Source organism: Schistocerca cancellata, chromosome 5 (assembly GCF_023864275.1).
Source record: "Schistocerca cancellata isolate TAMUIC-IGC-003103 chromosome 5, iqSchCanc2.1, whole genome shotgun sequence".
Taxonomy (NCBI): domain Eukaryota; kingdom Metazoa; phylum Arthropoda; class Insecta; order Orthoptera; family Acrididae; genus Schistocerca; species Schistocerca cancellata.
Window position 1 is genome coordinate 156,136,616 of NC_064630.1, and position 24,549 is coordinate 156,161,164.

The following is a 24,549-nucleotide window of genomic DNA, read 5'->3' on the forward strand; positions in this document are numbered from 1 at the left end:
TCTCACAGAACTTCAAATAAACCCAAGTGCACTGACAAATATATAACTAATGAAGTTGCAGTAGGAGATACTTCTGCTTATTCATGTACTAAGTTTCCTAAAGAAACAAGAAACTTCATTTGCTGAAACTAGCACAACATATAAGCAGTTGAGTTGTGATACACCAGTTTCTTCAACAGATGTTTTCCTTACATCAAATACAATGGATCGAAAGCTCTGTAAAAATAGTGAAGTTCCCGCTTCAATGTCTGTGCTATCAGAATCAGATGCTGTGACTCCTTTTTCTTCTAATGTTTCAGATGTGTTTACTTTGCAGCAAAAGTCTTATGGAAATTTAGGCATGGATAAGCCTCAAAAGGAGTTTTATCCTTTTTGTGGAAAGGAAATTACTGTTTCTGAAGACAGTAGAAGTTTGGTATCCTCAAGTAGTCTTAAAGAACATCAGGATATGAGTTTTGAGATGCATAATGACCATCAGGATATGAGTTTTGCTAATGTCCAGGTGTCTAAGAACAATCATGAAAGGATGAAGGAAAGTGGAAAACATAGTAGCTTTATGAATGCTGAAGAATTTGTTCAAACCTGTAATAAGGAATTATCACAAGAATTACATGAACAAGACCAAATTTATCCATCAGTGCACAAGAGAAATCAATATGAACACATAAGTGCTGAGGATCCAGCATGCAATTCCACTGCATTTAACAATGAAGGTTGTAAGATCACACAAGATATACAACTTGCGCATCTCAAAGAGGTAACATTTGAAGAATGCACACAGAAAAAAACACATCAAATATCTGCAGCAGAATCACTTAGCATTAATGATATATTTTGTGTTACAGAAGGGGACTTTGCAACTAAAGACTTCATTAGATCTCCTTATTTTACAAATGACAAAGGATTTTCTGATAATGAAATGAAAGTAGCAAGTCCAGACTCTGATGTGAATAATTATTCCACATGTGAGGAAAATCTGATGGCAAATGGTGTGTCTTGCCGCAAAGAGTGTGATGCAGGTGGTCATTTTAATGATTTTGTAAAAGTAAATAGGAACAGGAAGAGAGTCAGCCGTGACGGACGTGATGCGCCAAGTGAAAAACAGAGATTACTTGAAATGACAAAAGTAACTGATGTGATAAATTCAAATGTGTACTTTGATCAGTCTTATAATGGGAATTTACTAAATGAAGACAGGGAATCTGCTGGTGAAGAAGAAAAGAAATTTTTTTGTCACTACTCACCACAGGAAGGATTGAGTCACTCAGTAGTCAATGAGAAATTGAGAGAAACTGAGATCCCACAAGAAGCTTATAATAGTCAAATGACAAACAGTGAAGAACAAAGTGAAGACACTAGTAAATCACCATTTTGGCTCCAACTGTTTGATTCTTCTGGAAGAGCCTTTTATGTTCATAGTGAAAGTGGGGTGACATCATATAGTGCACCAGCAATAGAAAATATTAACATGAAATACACGATTGAAGGGCGATACAGTTTCCTGCCAAAAGGCTTGTCACCAGGGATCCAGAAAACAGTACTTCACAACAAGAGTGACTTGAAACCAGGGATTCGGCAGGAGCTCCACAAAATGCTACTGAACGATGTCTCTTCTACAAATGCATCGGCTGAAGCTAAATGGAGAAATGCTGTTGGTTCGGAAAGTGCAGGTGAGATTTTTGTGGATTTAAGTATATTTTTAAGTGCGCAGAAAAGTTTAAGAAATCCAGAAAGGACACATTTCATATGTGTCATATGACATGTTATAACCATTTCTGTTAAAAAAAAGTAGAAAGTTAGTTTGTAGTTTAAGCAGTTATTGTGAGTGTAAGTGTACTAAATGAAAATTATTATCTGTATATAGATACAAGAATAAAATTAGTTCAGAAAAGCTATGACATTTACATTGTCTTCCCTTTTATACACTTAAGTGACAAAAGTCATGGGATAGTAATATGCAAATATACAGATGGCAGTAATATCACATACACAAGGTATAAAATGGCACTGCACTGGTGGAGCTTTCACTTGTTCTCAGTGATTCATGTGAAAAAGTTTCCAACGTGATTAAGGCCACACGCTGCGAATTAACAGACTTTGAACACGGAATGGTAGTTACAGCTAGATGCATGAGACTTTCCATTTTGGGAATCATTAGAGAACTCAGAAGAGAACCACAGTGTCAAGAGTGTGCTGAGAATACATACCAATGAAATTACAATGAAATGAACACCCTTAGCTGCTTACAGGCATTGACATGCGTCAATGGGGACAGATGAAAATGTGTACCCCGACCGGGACTTGAACCCAGGATCTCCTGCTTACATGGCAGACACTCTATCCATCTGAGCCACCGAGGGCACAGAGGATAGCGTGACTGCAGGGATTTATCTCTGGCATGCCTCCCACGAAATTCACATTCTCAACGTCACATGGATAGAGCGTCTGCCATGTAAGCAGGAGATCCCGGGGGGTGAGTCCCGGTCGGGGCACACATTTTCATCTGTCCCCATTGACGCATGTCAATGCCTGTAAGCAGCTAAGGGTGTTCATTTCATTGTAATTTCATTCTAACAAGCTGCTTGGTCACCGATGGTCTCTGTTCTTTCGGACATGTCCGAAGCTAGACAGAAAACTCACAAATGTTCACACAAGCACATCTTGCACACATATGGCCACTGTGGTCTCTGGGTGCTAAGGCATTTTGCCTTAGCACTCAGGGACCACAGTGGCTCTCTCTCTCTCTCTCTCTCTCTCTCTCTCTCTCTCTCTGTGTGTGTGTGTGTGTGTGTGTGTGTGTGTGTGTGTGTGTGTGTTTTATCCAAAAGCTGAGTAGCATTCTTTGTCATTGTACCTGTTAACAACTCAACACCACCTCTATCAGGTGAGCATGAATCTATTCTTTCCATATTATTGTACAGTTATGTAGTTTGTTATTTTTATCATACAAACTGATGAATAGTTCTCAACCATCCTTTATATAAATAGCACTTTAGGAATTTTTTTTTATTGTTTACAGTAACTCTGCAGTAAGTACTTAGCTTTGTTGTCATTGGGAATGTGACTGTTATCATTATTTGACACTTAATTACTGTAAATACATGTATGCTGACACTTCTGCAGATGAGTTAAAACTAAACTTTTAACTGTATTTTCTACAGCAGCTTTTAATCACACAGTATCCAAACTTAGCAGCACTGTCAAATTTTAGCAATATTTACAGTGTCAGTGTTGTGAGTTGTACCACGCTATGCTGCTATTGGTATGGACATAAGAGAAGTGCTTTTTTGTTAAGTTGGTCAGGAAACAAAACCTTCACACAGGACACAAAAATCCACTCCCTCCTGAGGGAAAGGGCAAGTGTATGTGGAAATTATTTTTCTCTGTTGTTTTGTAGGTATGTAAATCAAGATTGAATTGAAATTGGTCATTAATACTAGCAGCAAATTCCTGGAAATCTTATGGGGTAGTAGGTGCATAAGAGTAGCAAGATTTTTGAAGCCCACTCTGCAGAATGTTTGGTCATCTGCTTTGCACAGTATATTAATACTCCCTTTTGCTGAATGAATGTGTTGTTTGCTTCTGCTACATTTCTGCAAAAGATGATTTAATGAGACAAAAATAATTATAAATGTGCAAAATAAGCTAGCACCCTTGTAAACACAAGGGGAGAGACTTCAAGGTGCAAAAGATGCTGAATAGAGTTCCTTGAAAAATTTATATGTGTAGTTTTGTCTCAGTGGACAACAAGGAATTTTACACATTGGTTTTCATTTAGAGTGTGTGTGTTTGTGGTACCTGCAGATAAGTTTTGCTTAATTAGAATTACAAATATGTTTCTTTGTTAGAGTCATCATCATCATCATCATTCTGACATGACTTAGTACTTGGAAGACTGTTTCGATCTAAAATTAAAGTTTTCCTTCCTTGTCTTCATGGAACATTCTGCAGCTCTTTTGATGTTTAGTCTGTAGTTTAGGACATTTTTTAGGATTCTTTTGTTGAGCATCTATTTGAAATGTTATAATGCTTCTTCTTAATACTGATGTACTTACTCTAATATTAGTTGCAGTCCAAATTCATGCAGTATATTTTGATTTCTTTTTCTGTCTCATACATAGACTATTATCCATTCATTCATTTCTTCATTCATACATTCATTCCACTGTGGCATTACCTATAATTTAAACTCAGACGGTATTGATTCTTACACAAATTATGTAATATACATTATAACCTCGCACACAGTACTATCTCCCATCACTGTTTTTATTTCTAGCATTAGTAATAATAATAATAATAATAATAATAATAATAATTAGAAAAAACTATTCCTATTATTTAAATAGAAACTACACCTACTATCAAATCTAGCTATGTCTGCTACTAATACAAAACATCCTTTCTTGTCTGTCAAATTCCACGATGCACTCCATTGCATCCTGATCTGTAGGCCCCTGCTGCCAGTTCCTTCGGCCCTATTGAGAGTGTTGTGGTTACATCTGCCTCTTTCACTATGTTTGCTCCTGGGTTGCAGGGGCAATTTCCCTGTTCTGAGGCAGCATCATTGTTGCTGGTAAGGAGCGCAGCCACACACTGGCTCACGTCTTCCCAGTTCTGGTTCCTTGGGTGGAAGCACAGCCCACAGCTGCATTTCACTCTAGTGTTGTTACAGTGGCTGTGCATGCAAAGTTGACTGTTCTTCTGCCGCAATTGCTAACTTCAGCTATGTTCATTGTGTTGCTCCTCGATCTTCTATTGCAACCTCTCGTAGTCCAGTAGATGGGGCTTGAATGATAAGATGATGTGCTACCCAAACTTTCTTTGAAATAGTGTTGTCAGTGTTGCCCAAGATCTGCTATTCTGTCCTGCAATGCAGAATCTCCGTGACATCAAGACTTCCATGCTGATTCAGTTGCTGCCAGTCATTATCAGCAACATTGGCATACAGAAGACATCCCCGGATAGTGCAGCCACACACCAGCTCACGTCTTCCCAGTTCTGGTTCCTTGAGTGGAGGCACGACCCACAACTGTGTTTCACTCTAGTGTTGTTGCAATGGCTGTGCATGCAGAGTTGGCTGTTCTTCTGCCGCAACTGCTGACCTCAGCTGTCTTCACTGCTTTGCTCCTCGATCTTCTGTTGCAACCTCTCATAGTCCAGTAGATGGAGCTTGAATGATAAGATGATGTGCTGCCCAAGCTTTCTTTGAAACAGTGTTGTCAGTGTTGCCCAAGATCTGCTATTCTGTCCCACAATGCAGTATCTCCTTGACACCAAGATTTCCATGCTGATTCAGTTGCTGCCAAGCAGTATCAGCAACATTGGCATACAGAAGACATCCCCAGATAGTATGTTCTGATGGACCTTCTCCACCATATGTACACTTGGAGGTTTGTCTTCTACCAATTTGATGCCAATAGTCAGTGTAGGTCTCATGACCAGTCAAAAAGTGTGTTAGGCCTCTTGAGGATTCAGATGCCTCATTCCCAGCCTCTGTTTTGTATTTGGCAGAAAACAATAGGTACACCATGCTGTTTGCACATCATCCCATCATTTATGCAACAGTTGGAGTATCTTATTATGAATTTGCTACTTGCTTGTGGCATGTATTCCTATTGTTCTTTCTTCAGCCAATACATTGCTGCTTTTTTCCATATCTGGAGATTGGTTGGACATATTCCAAGTATTACTTGCAATGCCTCATCTGATACATTGCCAAAGTTCCCATCAACCAAAGAAGTATTCCCCGTTGCACCGTGTTTGCTATCCATGTTGATGTTCTGAGCAGAAGTCTGTACATACAAGCACTCACACAATATCCCATGTCCGCCGCTCGTGGTCTCGCGGTAGCGTTCTCGCTTCCCGAGCACGGGGTCCCGGGTTCGATTCCCGGCGGGGTCAGGGATTTTCACCTGCCTCGAGATGACTGGGTGTTTGTGTTGTCCTCATCATTTCATCATCATCCAGGAAAGTGGCGAAATTGGGCTGAGCAAAGATTGGATAATTGTACGGGCGTTGATAACCACGCAGTTGAGCGCCCCACAAACCAAACATCATCATCATCATCACAATATCCCATGATTGCAGTTAAGATAGTGTGATGATACATTCTTATTGTTTGCATTGGCAGTGTATAATCATAACTGGAAAGACTAATAATTTTGTTCATCATGTTCCTGGCTCTCTTGCTCAGTTCTTCAAATGTGGTTTATAATTTTGTCATTTGTCCAAGGGGATGCCTAAGTATCTGTTCATGGACTTCCTTCCTATCCACATTGTTCATTCCATGTAAACACGGTGCACACCATTATGGAGTCACCACCAGCCTGCATAGTGCATCGTTGACAACTTGGGTCCATGGCTTTGTGGGATCTGCATTGCACTCGAAACTTATTATCAGCTCTTTGATGAAGCACTCTGAGAGGTGAATATTTGTAGTATTCTTTTTCATTGTGCATGTCTGTGACTCAGTGCCTCCTCTAAGTGGTGAGTAGCAGTCTATTAAACTATCCACATTGTTCAACAATGGGAAGTCCAGGATAGAATAACAACTGAACCCCGCCTGCCTCAATTTATCCATGATACACTCCTACTGCACCTAAATCATCTCCTGTTAACTTTACACAATTTTCTTTCCTTGAACATTTCCTCACCATCATTCCACAAATCCCTCAACATGGAAACCAACCTCACATCCACAAAAATAATCACAATCCACAATCTTACAAAAGAAGCTCGCAGTAACTGTCGACATTGGACATGTTTGTGCCCTGTTGCCAACCTACTTTTGGTTAGTATTCACAGAAATTAAAAAATGTTGTATTAGGGCAAAAGAGTTTGTTGTTATGTGTCATGATCAACTTTGGTACTACAATCCATGATTGATTATGAAATTATATCACAAGTGCTACATTGCCAGCTACAAACAAAATCATGGTTGAAACTTTCTGGCAGATTAAAACTGTTTGTCACACCTGGACTATAATCCAGCTCCAAGTCTTTTGCAGGCATTGGTATTACCAGCTGAGCTATTTGAGCAAAGTTCATGATCCACCGTCACAGTTTAGCTTCTGCCACTGCCTCTTTCAACTTCACAAAAGCTCAGATGTGTGCCTTGCTGACAAAAGCTCTGATGCCTACCTTGGTGTATTAGCACTCCGGAAGGAAATGATACTGTGAACAAATGACTTAGTCACAGCCTAGGGCAATCTGTTCCAGTGTTATCCTACAGGGCATGGGTGACCACATGCGCCCATCATCCTTGCCACGGGCTGGCACAGGTAATAAAGTCTACCTGCCAGGCTCCCCTATGTACCATGTTTGTGTGTATGAGACATTTCCCTATCCCTGCCCTCAGACACTCAACCAAGGCCTACAGTCATGAATGCCATGGCCTGACTGCCAGGCTGCACACATGTAAGATGTTGTACACTCCTGCCCACCTCTGCCCATCATTGCCTGACTGAGGACACTCGAGCTAAAATGGCAGAAATGAAGTTTCAAAACTGTCTGCACTAGCATTAGAGTGAAAATTCATTCTGAAAACAATAGCCTAATGTGTGCCTAAGCCACTTCTGTGCAGTATTCTTTCTTCCCTGTGTGCTAGTCCAGCAAGGTATACCAGAGAGCTTCTGTGAAGTTTGAGAAGTAGGAGATACCTATTGGTATTGTACCTGAATGGTTCAGTCAGTAAGAACATTGCACACGAAACTCAAAGTTCCAGGTTTGAGACCTAGTCTAGCAACAGTTTTAAATAGTCAGACATTTTCAAAATAGCACCCACTCCACTGAAGAGTAAAAGATTTATTCTGGAAATAAAACAAAATCAGGATTTTTTCATTTCGTACACATAACTGTCATTCATCCGCAAGTGAGCTGTTGACTCTTTTTAAAATGAAATTCCTTCAAACTTGCATTTTAAGAGGCATTTAGTTTTGAATGAATCTATCTGATAAAAGAAATCTATATGTACTTAATTGCAGTCCTATTCTATCTTGTAAATATGTAAGTTAGAACAATTCATTTAAAAGACATCTTTAAAATTCAGATGGTATCTACCAGAATATTTTTTTTTTCACTTTGTGACAGTACAGTGAATGCATTTAACTCAATTGTTTTGTATTCTTAATTATTACTGTTTATTTACAAAAATATTTATGTTCCCAATGCAGAGTCTAAAAAACTTGTGAAGAAACTATTACTTGATGCTGAAAGCCGGATAAAGCACTCCAGAAAGCCCGATGAATCATTGTATGAAAAGAAACTTGCAAAGTTGTCGGCAAAAGTATCGCAGATAATGTATCCAACAGAATACAAAAAAAATATATTTTGTAATATGCATGTAAGTATTATTTCTCAATAACATGCATACTGATTCATAAATTGTAAAAATGACATTGGAATATGATGGACTTACAGTCTCATGCTCATATATTCAGTGATGAATGTGTTAAATCTGTGTGGAATGGGAATTACTCAGCAGAACATTTCAGTGAGTGGAACAGTGGTAGTTATGTTAGATACTGTGTACAGATTGTTTATGAGAAACATAAAATGCACTTAATGCACCATTGATTGCACTGCTTGATGATTGTGGCCTTCGTGCCTAGAATTGTGGCGTTGACTGAAGCTGTGTGAAATCCCTTTCAAAGTAAACATCCATGGTATAACACATTGCACATGGTTTTACCATACTGAATTAAGTTATGTTACCCATAAGTTCAACCAGTTCATCATTAGCTTCACTCACAAATTATTTTAAAGGTACAGATGGGAGAAAAACCAATGGAAATGGATGCCGATCCAGTGATGGGTTCAGAGGGGGGTTAATAGTTTCTAACCTACTCCTCTCTCTCCATTTGCACCCCAAATATAATGTGCTGTCACTCCCACTTCTGACGTACCTTTTGCTTACATTAGTGCTTAGTACATGACTTAAGCTTAACTTACAAGAATAATAATTTATGTTACATGAAATTGAAGTGTGCACTCAACCATTATCAGTATTTTAATTGTGAACACAGGCGTGCAGAATATGGCTGTGCAAGCATGTAAGTGAGAGAAATGTTATTTTTTTAGTCATTATCACCTATAGTCAGGAAAGTTGAGAGCAAAAAACATGTCAGGCGAACATTCACTCAGCATGGTATGGTCTGGAAACAAAATGGGGTACAGTCTACAGTCATGAATGCCATTAATTATCACTATGTAATAAAAGCCCCATATTACTTGTCATCAAAGTTACAATTTGGATTAAAAAAGGAGGGTCAATTGAAAATGTTATTTCTTCCTTTGTATGTGAAACATTTGCAGGGTTAAATGATTCATTGAGGACTGTAGCCACCTTCGCTGCTTTGACAAAAGGATTATTTTGTATGGATCATGCTATGCTTTTGCATAAGTCAGAACAATGTGGAATTAGGGGGAAAGTTCACCAGTGATTGTTTCCATATCTCATAAATGTGAAACACAATGCTGTAAAGTGAAAGAAGGGACGATGCCACAGGGTTCTATCTTGGGCAAATTCCTTCTTTTTATTTAATCAATGATTAAGCATTCTGTTCTTCCAGTGACAAAAATATCATTGTAAAAGATTTGTAATATAATGTAAATGGTTTAGCTAGTAGGTTAACAGCTCATGGCTTACAAAGCAGTAGTTATTATTTAAGTGCAACTAAACTTAATGTACATAGTTTCTGACCAAGAGCACTTAAAAGGAAAGAAAAGTTCTCACAGCATCGTGCTGTGGTGATATGGTGTAAAAATGGTACACCCTGTGTGAGTGTAGGCTTCTAAGCATGTGGATGCATTGCTATGTCGATTGCCAGACCAACTGATGCATATTTGAGTAAGAAAAATTCTATTAAACTCACCATAAAAATTATGTTCCTGTACATTGTTTGCTCATCTACACATGTGCACACACACACACACACACACACACACACACACACACACACACACACACACTCAGAGAGAGAGAGAGAGAGAGAGAGAGAGAGAGAGAGAGAGAGAGAGCAGCATGCTTGTATGTGTGTCCAGCACCTCCTCCCAAGCCCCTGGATCAATTTCAACCAAATTTGGTACACGGATGGAAAACTTCATTAGTATCAGCACTGCATTTAGAACCCCCTTGCTCTCATGGGAGTGGACATAACTCAGAAACTTGTTTTTCAGCCACTGTCATGTAGGCTGCCCCGCACGACAGGCACATTGCCCCGCACGACAGGCACATTGTATGGGAGAAGAATTGGTCTGCCTTACCAACCTGCATTGCAAGGCAGTCTTCACATCAGGGGCAAGAAATGATTTTCCAGCCCCCAAGACATAGGCTGCCCAGAATGACAGGAGTGTTTTGTTGGAGTAGTATGAGCCGCCCTTATCAACCTGCTGCGCAGGGCAACTTACTTGTCAGTGACAAGAAATGGTTTTGCACACCCTGATGTGTAGGCTGCCCTATAAAGCAGTTCAATAAGGCAGGCCAATATTACTCCCACACAACATGCCTGTTGCACAGGTTAGCCTACATGGCAGGCACTGAATAAACAATGCTTTGCCCATATCTATGATCCTGTGGGAAAACTATTTCTTGGCCCTGATGTAAAGGCTGCCCTGTACAATAAGTGTGATGTGGGAGTAGTATCGGACTGCTTTATCAACCTGTTTTACAGGGGCTACTCGTGGGTGGGCAGAGCTGGGGGTATGTTGTGATGGATGGAGGAGGGGGTGGACAGAAAGAGGGGCTGGGGCCATGATTAGGGAGAGAGGAGACAGGAGCAGATGGGCAGAGAGGGGCCAAGAGGAACAGGGAAGGGGGGGGGGGGAGGAGAGGGACAGAAAGAGATGGTTAGCGAGAGGAGGTGGATCTGGAGAGGTGGCAGTAAGAGATGATTAGGAAGAAGTGGGGAGGAATAAGTGGACAGCGAGAGGACGCAGGAGGAGATGGATAGGAATAGGGCATTAGGAGGAGGTGGAAAGGGAGATAGGGGCAGGAGGAGATAGGCAGAGAGTGAGGATGGGAATAACATGGACAGAGAGAGAAAGGAGGAGGAGATGAACAGAGGGAGGGGGAGGAGGAGAAGATGATGCAGGAGACATGTGAAAGGAAAAGAAGGGTAGTGGGTAGGTGGAACAAGTAGAGGGGAGAGGAGAAAATGGACAGAAAGAGGAGGAAGAAGAATAATGGACAGAGAGAGGGGTGAGGAAGATATGGTCAGAGAGAGGGCAGTGGATGAAATGGACAAATAGAGGGAGGAGGAAGAGAGAGACAGAAAGAGGTGGGAAGATGAGGTAAGCAGAGAGGTGGAAGGGGAGGGGGGAAAGAGATGGATGCAGAGAAGGGGTAGGAGGCATTGTGTCCAACATATGCATTGAATCCGTATGTGAGTGAAGCCATAGGGAAAAGTCTAGTTTTCAAATATTTTTGGGTCTTGAATTACTCTGTCCTTATGTACTCCTTTAACAAATTTTCCATCAGAATGGAGAACTTCAGTTTTAAATGTAGACAGGAGTGCATCCACCATGGGCAAAATGTTTCGTATAGAATTCACATTTTTCAGCAACAACTGCCATTGAAGAGCACAAGTACTGCTATGCAAATCTAAAACAACCAAGACATTTAAAAGCATTTTTCAGTGATGTATGCAATATTTTACTACTTGGTTTTTGGAACAAACTTGTTACTTATTATTGTGTCATTAGCCAGAAATCTGTTTTGCAAGATGATTAAAGATGGAACTATGCTTGCCCGAAGCATATCATAAGCTGTATATGGTTCTTGGACAGTCCCAGGTGGGAAGCATCTCAGGGAATCCAGCCAGCAGTTTCATGAGTTCATGTTTAATTGCCAACCTGAAGATGGGTTGTGATGTTACTAATCCGCTTTTAGACTGAAGTCCATGACAGCACCTTAAATTTGTAGTCTTATTGAAAACAATGTAGGTATTCAGTGAATTCAAATCATAATGGACACAACACCAATGCTTTAAGTTACACTAGTCTACACCTTTAATATGTTTAAATTATATTTGAGCAATTACCAGTTTTCTGTGCACTTTAATTTATAATTCCCAAAAAACAAGTTGGAAAATACATAATGTGTCCCAGTTCTGACAGGATTGCTTGTGTGAAACTGAAAACTGCAATGCTGTCTCATGGTGAGTTGTGATGTTACAACCCTTGAAATTTCAAGAACAGCAGTGTAGGAAGTCAAAGCTGTAGCATTGCTGCTGCAGGCGTCCTGGCCGTGAATGTAACAGTATGTGTCAGACACTTGTCAGAAAATTGCAGTGGAACAATGACAAGACATGATCAAGTTTTTTTTAGTCTATCAGCATTTGTGGGTGAGAATTTGTCGATTTTGACCCAAATACCAAGAGGCAGGTTCCTGGTTGCTTCTCCATGACAACACCTCAGCCCACAGAGTGAAGACTGTGTACAAGTTTTTGGGCAGCAAATGGTTCACAGTCCTGGATCACCAATCATGTTTGCTGAATTTGGTTCCATCCGACTTCTGGTTGTTTGCCAAATTGAAGATGGCCATGGAAGGTCAGTTTTATGATGCAGTTAAGGAAGTCCAAGAAAATTGTACTGCAGTACTAAATGCAAAAGGACTACAGTGACTGCTTCTGAAAGAGGGCTACAGTGACTGCTTCTATACACTTTTAAAACGATTTCAGATATGTTTTGATTCAGAGGGAGTCTATTTCAAATAAGTACAGTGGTTTTGTGAATGTAATACATGACTTTTATTTTTCATAGTTACAGCCCTAAAAGAGCTAGGACAAACTGTGTACTGCATGATTATTTCATTAGCAACATTGTAAACATTAATTTTCTGAAAATAATGATTTATGAAAAAATAATGCATTCAGGACAGTCTAAAAGTGAGTCACCAAATTGTGTAATACAATGGTAAAAAGACTGATATTAACAATCTGGCAGACACAGTTTAGACGCATACTGAACAAAGTTTATCAAAATATTCAGCAAAGAGATGTTGTAGTGTTTACTGGGGCCATAGGATAAGGAAGGGTGCAAAACAATTAAGTTGCAGCTACAGTAACGCAACAGATATTTATTAGTATTCTCACAGTTTTAACAAGTCTGTCAATATTTTATTATTATTATTATTCCAGTCTTTGATCACAATATAAATTCCTTTGATGATGACCGGTTTCAGCCAGTGATGACCGTCTACAGATTTACAAAATAAAAAACTATACACCTAGTGGACAGTCTATTTCTCAAAACAATACAAAACATTTCATATCACAATATACTCTCACACAAACTGGGAAATGTACAGATAAAATAAGGTAAAGAATACCTGTTCTGCACCATTCCCTAATGTGATAAAGCCGTAATGGCATTGTCAAAACACATAAATACACTCAGCAAAGCATTGCCAAGTAGAACTAAAATGTGTAAAATAGGTCACATTGTCCACACAGTCATTTTGCGACTGGTGTTACTGTACAAAACCTACTGAAGTGCAGTAGCTACCAGAAATCGGTTTGCCTATATGCTTCGAAACAAGGCTCCCAGAGTAGAAGTCGAAACAAGGCCCCTGGAGTAGACAACATTCCATTAGAACTACTGACAGCCTTAGGAGAGCCAGTCCTCACAAAACTCTTACCATCTGGTGAGCAAGATGTATGAGACAGGCAAAATTCCCTCAGACTTCAAGAAGAATATAATAATTCCAATCCCAAAGAAAGCAGGTGTTGACAGATGTGAAAATTATCAAACTATCAGTTTAATAAGTCACAGCTGCAAAATACTAATGCGAATTCTTTACAGACAAATGGAAAAACTGATAGAAGCCGACCTCGGGGAAGATCAGTTTGGATTCCGTAGAAATGTTGGAACACGTGAGGCAATACTGACCCTACGACTTATCTTAGAAGATAGATTAAGGAAAGGCAAACCTACGTTTCTAGCATTTGTAGACTTAGAGCAAGCTTTTGACAATGTTGACTGGAATACTCTCTTTCAAATTCTGAAGGCGGCAGGTGTAAAATACCAGGAGCGAAAGGCTATTTACAATTTGTACAGAAGGCAGATGGCAGTTATAAGAGTCAAGGGACATGAAAGGGAAGCAGTGGTTGGGAAGGGAGTGAGACAGGGTTGTACCTCTCCTCGATGCTATTCAATCTGTATATTGAGCAAGCAGTAAAGGAAACAAAAGAAAAGTTCGGAGTAGGTATTAAAATCCATGGAGAAGAAATAAAAACTTTGAGGTTCGCCGATGACATTGTAATTCTGTCAGAGACAGCAAAGGACTTGGAAGAGCAGTTGCACGGAATGGACAGTGTCTTGAAAGGAAGGTATAAGATGAACATCAACAAAAGCAAAACAAGGATAATGGAATGTAGTCAAATCAAATCGGGTGACACTGAGGGAATTAGATTAGGAAATGAGACACTTAAAGTAGAAAATGAGTTTTGCTATTTGGGGAGCAAAATAACTGATGATGGTCGAAGTAGAGAGGATATAAAATGTAGACTGGCAATGGCAAGTAAAGCGTTTCTGAAGAAGAGAAATTTGTTAACATCGGATATAGATTTAAATGTCAGGAAGTCGTTGCTGAAAGTATTTGTTTGGAATGTAGCCATGTATGGAAGTGAGATGTGGACAATAAATAGTTTAGACAAGAAGAGAATAGAAGCTTTCGAAATGTGGTGCTACAAAAGGATGCTGAAGATTAGATGGGTAGATCACATAACTAATGAGGAGTTATTGAATAGAATTGGGGAGAAGAGGAGCTTGTGGCACAACGTGACTAGAAGAAGGGATCGGTTGGTAGGACATGTTCTGAGACATCGAGGGATCACCAATTTAGTACTGGAGGGCAATGTGGAGGGTAAAAATCGTAGAGGGAGACCAAGAGATGAATACACTAAGCAGATTCAGAAAGATGTAGGCTGCAGTAGGTACTGGGAGATGAAGAAGCTTGCACAGGATAGAGTAGATGGAGAGGTGCATCAAACCAGTCTCAGGACTGAAGACCACAACAACAACAACATATACTACATAGATGTTGCTATTGTGGGCTTAGATGTATTCTTCATTTATGTAAGAACCATAATCTGATAAAAACACATTAGGTAAAATACATGTAAATTTTGATAACTGTTATAGAAACCAATTGTGATAAAATAAAAGACAAATTATTAAAAGGAAATATATAAAGATAACAGGTCTGACACTTTTATGGTGAATTTACAGTCATTAATAAAATATACGTAATACACTGCCTATAGCAACCTACAAATTACCTATGAAAGATAAAATTTCTCTCAGACAAAATAACTGAAGAAAAGACAGAATAATAATCAAAATGCCTCCAGGATGCTACGTAGGTGCACAGCGATCATAAGAACTTAACCACTATAGGGCTTTTCATACATCATGATTTCCCACAGAAATATTTATACAACATAGCAATAGTTGATAAATAAAATTATATAGTCTGGGCATACAATCCATGAATAGCTAGGATATAATCAATTACAGGATTAGAGCAACAAATATATGGAAGTAAGGCAAATGCATACTGTTCTTGACATAAATCAGCAAGAAGGCTAGATATAAATAAGCGAGGTATTAAGTGGTTATCGTAGTATGTTATCAAACAAAGCAAAGTAGGTGTTGGGCACAAAATTGCTTTGCCCATTGAGTACCTTTGCGACCTCATGCTTTTTGGCCTTGTAAATCTCCAACTCCTCCATGAAGTTGAGAGCATGACTCTTCTCTGGCCTGTGTAGAATATGCATACAATTCTCAATATTCCCTATAGTGTGGCCAGTTTCTGCTAAATGCATTCCCAATGCAGTTTTCTTACCTGCCTGCAAATGCTCCATGAATCTTATTTTAAAAGAATGGCCAGTTTGACCAATATAAAATTTGTCACAACTGCTACAAACGACCTTGTAAACCCCGGAACCATCAAATCTATCAGAATTATTACCCAAGTTATGCTTCATATGGAGTTTCAGAGTGTTGTTATCTTGAAAACCACATCTAACCTTAGATTTCCTGAAACACTTTTCTATTTGTTGGAACATTTGTCGGTAAAATTTCATTGGAATAGTTTTCAGTTTTTCTTTATTACTTCTTTTTTCTGGGTGATTGTGGGTCTGCCTACTATTTACTATATGTTTTTTTATCCTATTATACAGGTGCGTAATATCATTTGCAGAAAAACCGTGGGCTACTGCAGTTTGCTTTAATATACTAAGTTCTTGGCATATTTCATTGTTGGTCAATGGTAATCGAAAAAGTCGGTGGATCATAGAGGTGAAAAAGGCCCTTTTATATCATGGCAGATGGCATGAACTGGCACCGATAACAGTATCTGTACATGTAGGCTTTCTGAAAATGAAAAATTGATGCCTGTTATCAAGCTTCTTAATAGTAAGATCTAAATATTTAATGGAGCCCGCTTCTTCTAGTTCTGCAGTAAAAGCTATTTTTTGGTGCCTGCTGCCTATGGCTTGATAAAATGCGGTAACCTCATTCTCATCACCCTCTAACAGTAGCAAGATGTCATCGACATAACGTTTATAATATGTGGTCTTGTTTCTTTAAAGACAGTACTGCCATTAGACTATTTTTTATTTGCAGTGTTTCATTTAAACGGTCATGATTTCAGCTTAAAATGCCATTATCAAGTGTTTTAACGTTATACAGTGCCTAAAACACTTGATAATGGCATTTTAAGCCAAAATCATGATCGTGTAAATGAAATACTGCAAATAAAAAACCGTCTAATGGCGGTACTGACTTTAAACAAATATATTATGACTGTGGCCCCACATTATGAAAAAATTATATAGTCTTGTCTTTTAGTTGTAGAAACTTAGCATACATTCTAAGTCGTTCATAAAAATGTCTGCTAACATACCAGCCATACTGTTACCCATCCCAAGACCATCTTTTTGTTCATATATTTTGCCATTGAAGGTAAAAAATTATAAGTTAATGCAAATTCTAAAAGTTCTATTAATTTTGTGCATTCTGCAGTACTATTCATTCATATAAACATAAAGACTTGTTAAATAAAGAAGCTTTCGATTTACATTTGGAATTAAGTAACGAACTGTCTAGTACTCAGTTTCAATTTGTCAATAAATTTCTAACACAATAAGGAAACTCCGTGCGTAACATAACTTGAGTAATAATTCTGATAGATTTGATGGTTCTGGGGTTTACTATATCATTTGTAGCAGTTGTGACAAATTTTATATTGGTCAAATTGGCCGTTATTTTAAAATAAGATTCAGGGAGCATTTGCAGGTACATAAGAAAACTGCACGCATTTAGCAGAATAAAAAACTGGGGGGAAAATCAACAGTTTCTCTTAATATTTACACACAAGCCAAATGAGTAGCTAATTAAAAAAGCTGAACCATGATAACTGTTCAGTACAGAAATCCAGAAGTAAGCAAATCTTTACTGTTGCTCAGAAAACTAAACTGGACTATTACTTACACTGGAACATAACAGATCTACAGAAATTAAAATTTACTGAAATTACCTTAAGGGACATATGAATGCAAGCTGAGCTGAAACACTGCAAGGATAACAATAATTTGTACAGATCTATTCAGACTTGACTGAAATGGCTGGGTATAGCATCCACTAGTGAGCATAGAACAGAAGTAATATTTTTACGATTCCTTCCGTTCTTGTGTAGCTTGCTCAGGTTCGAGGTAATGTGTCATTACATGCAGTATTTATATCATCAACTTTGAGTTCTTTCACATGAGAGACAGAATACAATAGCTCATAATGTGCTTGAAACAGGCCGTAGTTAGAACAAACACTACTAAGTTTTACTGATTCATTCACCCTGCACATATGTGTTATGGACTAAGAAATAAGCAGGTGTACATCACACACATTTTAATGAAATCTTGATAATACCACACACACAGAAGGCTGATACAGCAGAATAATTTAAATTGTGCAAATTTCTCTATAATAAAGCATGTACACAAACGTGTTGAATCTCTGCAGTTCATGTAGCACATAAAATATATACAAACAATTTTGTGAATAAATAACAGTACACACTAAGGATGGAAAACCATAAGTACCCAGCACCTGAAGGAAGTGAATGTCTGACATAATCTTGATATACACTGGCGTATTCACAGTACCTAAATGCACAGAGCATTCTTGCCAAACATACACAATGACAGTGCTCTGTGCAACAGACCATGGTCACTTCCACTTAGGCACAGCCACAGTAAACACACCATCTATTCATGTCAGGCTTTCCTTCATAGTGAGCAACAAGAAGTTGCTTACTTGCAGTACTCATTCCAACTCACCATTGCTGTCCTCTCTTCCATCCTGCATTTGGTCAGATAAACCCCTTTCACTGTCAAAGAGATCACAAGTGGCACTGATTGGGAATATGGCCAAGATAGAACACAGATCATGTGATGCCAACCTAGGCCATAGTGGCAAAAATGACATATACTCTGCCCAGTTGTGGGTGTGGACTGGTTGCTCTCGTTGTGTGCAGTGTTTTATGGAGAGGTTAATGAAGGAAGCAAGTGATCATGCCACTCTGGTCTCTACATAGAATGCAGATTGGATGATGCCAATGTGTCGAAATGGTGTGTACTCTTCCCAGCCCACCCCCCCCCCTCCCCGCATCCCCCATTAGTCAAGTAGCTGAGGGAACTATGGAATTCTCCTCGAGGACCTAAGCTTACCTATGGTAGATGTGTCTCTATCTTCTTCTCTGGAGCTCCTTCAAACAGTTGGTCACTTGTATTAAAAGTCCTTGAATTTCAAAGGGTCCATGGAACTGGGCAGTGATTTTTTTTCCCCCCTTGCTCTCTCCTTGAAAATTATTGACAAATACCGTATCCCCAATTTGGTAGCTGTTTGGCTGCTGTCCCTCTTTGTAACATTTGGCTTCCCCCTCATGAGTCTTTTGGACATCCCTCTTTGTTCTCTTCCACTGTGCAACCACCTGCTGAGCACTCTTCCTTTCAGGCAACAAGTCCTCAGTGGACCAAAAATTGCACGTGGAGTTTCTATTCAGTAGTCCAGAACCAAGCTTGTGGGCGTTGACTGGTGGCTCTTGTTGCATGTAGTGTTGTATGCCCTGGTTAATGAAGGAAGTACTTTGGTTCTTATTGCAATATGCTGTCAGGGCAGACCAGAAGTTCCTATTAATCCTTCCTGTGTATGGGGGGTTGGGATAATATGGCATGATGGTGATGCATCATATACCCATTCCAATACAGAATTGCTTGAATTGGTGGGCTGTGAATGTAGTCACATTGTTGGTAACTGTAGGCTGTTGGGGGCCAAAGGTTCCAAAATATCTTGCAAGTTTTGAATGATGAATTGCATGGTTGCTCCTCCAGTTGGTCCCCAGTTGGAAACACCAGACAAACCTGGTGAATGCATCTACACACAACAAAATGAACTTGTTGCCTGCCTTAGATCTAGGTAGATTTACATGACTTAATTTCTTTGGTCCCTATGGGGGCATAGGTCCAGCAAAATCAAAATACATCTGTTGGAAGGGTCTGTCCATTGTCTTGGAAGCTAAATATCCACCCCCTACTATCCTGGTTGGGTTTGCTCATTGCACACATGTCACAATTGTGTATTCCCTTCCAAATCTCATCATCAATATCCAGTCGTATAGATTGTTGCCTGATCATTTCTCGCATCTTATACAGCCACAAGATGTCAACCCACTGGTGACTAATGAAAATATTTGGACAGTAATGGAACCAGTTCAGTAGGCACAACTACCTTCAGATCATATTTACCCCTTATCCTACAGCAAACCACCCCTTCATCCAACAAATAGGGCTTAACATTCTCCCCTCCTGGGAGCTTTTCTTTAATTCTGTTAAGATGTTCATTGGAGTCCTTAAATTGCTTGATGTCATGGAATAAGAGCAGAATCTTCATGAGGATAGAGGCCTTTGTAGCATTCACACCATAATCCTTCTCCTGCTGTTCATCTCTTTGCTCCTTTCCCTCTTCTCCAAACATACAGCTCAGACTATCAGCAATCACAATCTCAGGGCTTTGTATATTATTCACTGCAAACTTGAACATTAATAATCAGGTTGGCCCATTTGGCAATGTGACCAGTCATTCTGGGTCTCACCAACACCTAGTTAAGTGTCTGATTGTCCATTTCTATGCCTATGGTCAAGGCAGTATCTAAATCTCTCCATACCAAACAATACAGTCAAAGCATCTAATTAATAGGTGAATATTGTTCCGCTAAATCATTCAGACCACTTAAAACATGAGCAATCTCCTTATTGCCGCCTCTCTGTTCTGGCAGCAGAACTGCTCCCACTCCCAAAGCTGATGCATCAATCTATAAGAGAAATTCCTTATGTGTAAGTCAGGCAGGGCTAATACTGGTGCTGACTGCAAGGCTTCTTTAACGCTACAAATGAAGCTTCCTGGGCCAGACCCCACACAAACTCACATCCCTTCTTCCCGAGTTTGTTGAGGGGTGCTGTCATCTCAATGAACACGCAAATAAATTTTCTAAAAGAATTGGCCTATCTGACGTGTCTAGCCACTTCCTTTACATTTTCTGGCTTGGGATACTGAATCCCTTTGCTGGAGACCATATGACTTCAAAACTTTGTGGTAGAACAAGCAAAAATTTCCTTAATCTCCGCATCAACCATGAAAAACTTTTCTTAGGTGTAGAACATGCTCTTAAGTCAAGTTAACATGCATGACCAGATTGTTGAGATAATGATAGACATACTGAAACTTGATATTGAAAACACTGCATCTGTTAGCTGTGAGAGCACTGCTGTGCCTGTAGCCAAACCAAATGGTACCCAATTGAACTGAAACAAGTTCCAGTATTTCAAAAAAGCTGTTACTTGCTTAGACCCTTCGTCTAACAGAATTTGATTGTATGCCTGATTAAGATCAAAGGTGGTAAATATATTTGTTCCCCTAAACCATCCAAAACATGAAAGCAAGTCTGGCAGGAGTGTAGATCATAATATCACCTTCCTATTTAAGTCCATGTAGTACAAAACTGGATGAGAGCCCCCATTAGCCTTCATTGCTAAGAATATTGGTGCAGCATAAGGTGACTTAGATGGTCATGTCACACCTTATTGCAACATTTTTTTCTACTTGCTCCCTTAATTCCTTCATTCTGTTTGGGTATAATCTATAATACCCGTATTTAATGGGAATCTGATCCCATAACTCTACACAAAATTCAGCCAAATCTGTCATCCCAAAATCTTCCACTAGCACATCCAGAAAGTCCTCACTTACAGCTTTAATCTTCTCCTATAGCAAACTGTTGAAGTGAACTAACTGCTGTGTGACTTCCACTCACTACCCTCTTCAATTCGATGTGTACCATATTCCAAGTTGACCATCCCCTGCTGCCCATGTCGACAAAACTGAAACTGAACTTGAATCCAAAACTTGAAATAAAACTGTTGGCCTGCACAACCCTGAATCAGTCCTGCCTTACCAATAAAGTCCAATATCAGAATAAATTCAGTAACTGTATCTTCCACAACCCTCTTGGCAATGTTCCAGGAATATCTGCCAATCAAACTCTTAACTTCTGAAACCCCTATCACACCCAGACTCGACCTGTCTTCTGTAAGATATTCAGCAGCATAAATTATCTAGTACCCCCAGCTACATACAGCCTTATGCTTGACAAATCACTTGTAATAGATGGCAGGTATTGAACTACCAGAATCAACTAAGATGCATTCTGGTTCATTGTTGATAGCTTCAGAAACAAATAGCAAATGCAGAGTTCCACCCTCTCTTATTGCACTAATTAATACCATTTTGGTGCATTCCCTCCTTATATTCCCCTGCTTGCTACTGTTCCAAAAAGTTACTTTTGCTATCCCATTCCCAATCTGCCCTTGGATATTCCTGTCTCCTACATAAGTTTTCTTAGATATGTTCCTTCCCCTCCTCCCCACCCCCCTTCCCCTTGTTTTTTGTGTGAGTGCTGATTTTCACAGACTTCTCCTTCATTATCTCTATTCCTACAAGAATCCATTAATTCAGTGGCTTGTGTATGTCTCACTAGTCCTTCAAATTGAGAAAACATTGTGGGAATTCAATGAAGTATAGCTCTCTGTCTGGTTTTGAAACTGAACCCACCTAAAATATGGTTCACTGTTTGTTCCTCTGTGAACTCCAATTCTAAGGCTACCACACTTGTTTTAGTCCATTCAACATATTCCATTAAAGTTTCAGCAACCTCTTGCTCATTCCAATGCTGATGACCAATCAATTCTTGCAAGGCCTTGGGCAGAATTAACCTACAAATTCCTTCTCTTAGTTGTTTCCATGCGTTATTCTGTTGTGTGGATCACTCTAATTCCTCCTGTAATTTACTCTTTACAGTAGTGGCTATTAATCATAATGCATCCACATTATTTACTTGCATAGCTAACTTTTGATTTTAAAATTCCACCGGAAAGTGCAAAAACTGTACTATCTTATCAACTGAATCCAGTGACAACTGAGAATACTCATTTAAACTGTACTGCTGTGGATTCTGTAACTGTGAAGATGTAGTGTCAAAGACCGCTTGCTCTACCCCAACATTCTTATCTACTTGGTAACTGTCACTACTGGCTTCACTGGAGTTGCTAATATGAAACCATATTCAATGATATTACTGTAGGTTACTAGTTATTCCACCTGCCCCTCACCCACATCCATCAAGTCATTCCTCCTGTCAAGATAATGACTGAAATGAGTCTGCAATCTATACATTTGATTAGAAATGGATGACTGCTCAATTTTCACAACCTTTAACGTTGCCTCCAAAACAGCAGCAATATCAGTAGTGGCCAACTTAACTTCTTGGGCTTGGTAGTCTGGTGTACAGGCAAATGAATAAGTTGATGAAGTTGCTTAATCACTTCTATCTTTTACCTCTGTAATTCATAGACAAGTGCACTCCTCCTCAAAGAAGCTAGATTCTTACGTTGGTGGGCATTCTGTAACATTTGACACAGTATCAGTGAGCAAGTTAGCATAATTACCCAAAATATCTGTGTACACTGTCAATCAGTCAGCCACACACTGCAACCACATACGTAGTATTTACTGGGGATATGGGATCAGAAAGGGTGGAAACAAATGATTGGGTCACAGCTACATTAACACATTACACATTCATTGATATTCTCTCTGTTTTAAAAAGTTTACAGCCTCTGCTCTACATAACAATTTCTCTTAAAATTTACACACTAGCCAAACAAGTAGCAAATTGTAAAGCTGAACCGTCATAATTATTCAGCACAGGAATCCAAAGTAAGCAAACCCTCAATATTGCACAGAAAACTAAACTGGACAATTACTTACTCTTTAACCTAATAGATCTATGGAAATTAAAATTTACTTAAGTTACCTTAAGTTAAGTTTGTACTCTGACTTAAAACACTACAAGGATAATGATAAGTTGTACAGAGCTCTTCAGACTTTACTTGACTTTCAGATAAACATTTGAAATGGCTTGGAATAGCATCTACTAGTGAGCATAGAATAGAAGTAATTTTTGGAACAGCTCCTTCGTTTTTTACATAGCTAGCTTAGGTTTGAGGTGTTGTACCACTAACTGCAGTATTTATATCATCAACCTTTGAGTTCCTTCCTATGACAGACACAATACAATACCCCATAGTGTACCTGAAGCAAGCCTGTATTATAAACAAGCACTACAAAGTTTCACTGACGCATATGCCCTGTACATGCATGTAATGGACTAAGAAATAAGCAAGCATATGCTGTACATGTTTTAATGAAATCTTAATAATACCACACACAAAAAGTGGATAAAAAGGAATAGTTTAAATGAGGCAAATGCCTCTATAATAAAGTGTGTTGAATCTCTACAGTTCATGTAGCACATAAAATACACTGACAGAAAAAAATAGCAACAATAAAAATAATTCATGTAGAATAATGAAATTTTGGAAATACATTTGTCTAAGTAACATATTTAAGTGATTAACATTGCAAGATCACAGGTTAATGTAAGTGTGATATAAGCCATTAAATTGGACAGTCAGTACAGGGATAGTTAATACTGTTTGAAGATGATGCTGGAGTTGTAGTTCAATGATGTCCCATATGTGCTCAATTAGAGACAGATCTGGTGATTGAGCAGGCCAGGGCAACATGTCAACACTTTGTAGAGCATGATGGGCTGCAACAGTGGTATTAGGGTGGGTGTCGTCCTGTAGGAAAACACTCCCAAGAATGCTGTTCATAAATGGTTGCACAGTAAGTTGAATCACTAGACTGACATGCAAATTTTCAGTCAGGGTGTGTGGGATAACCACGACAGTCCTCCTGCTGTCATACAAAATTGCACCTCAGACCATACTTCAGGGGATAGGTCCTTTGGTCTAGCACACAGACAGGTTAGTTGCAGGCCCTCAACTGACCTCCTCCTAACCAACATACAGCCATCATTGGCACTGAGGCAGAACCCACTTTCATCAGAAAACACAACATATCTCCACC

General features: G+C 39.2%; 1 protein-coding gene across 1 annotated transcript in view; it reads left to right on the top strand.

Moving 5' to 3' along the window:
* The window catches only part of LOC126188411 (DNA mismatch repair protein Mlh3-like), a 174,503-nt gene that overhangs the window by 87,303 nt on the left and 62,651 nt on the right, over nucleotides 1–24,549 (top strand). Inside the window, exons 6-7 of the mRNA XM_049930014.1 lie at nucleotides 66–1,670; nucleotides 8,175–8,344. Coding sequence (XP_049785971.1) covers nucleotides 66–1,670; nucleotides 8,175–8,344 — 1,775 coding nt within the window. The remainder of the gene's footprint in view (nucleotides 1–65; nucleotides 1,671–8,174; nucleotides 8,345–24,549) is intronic.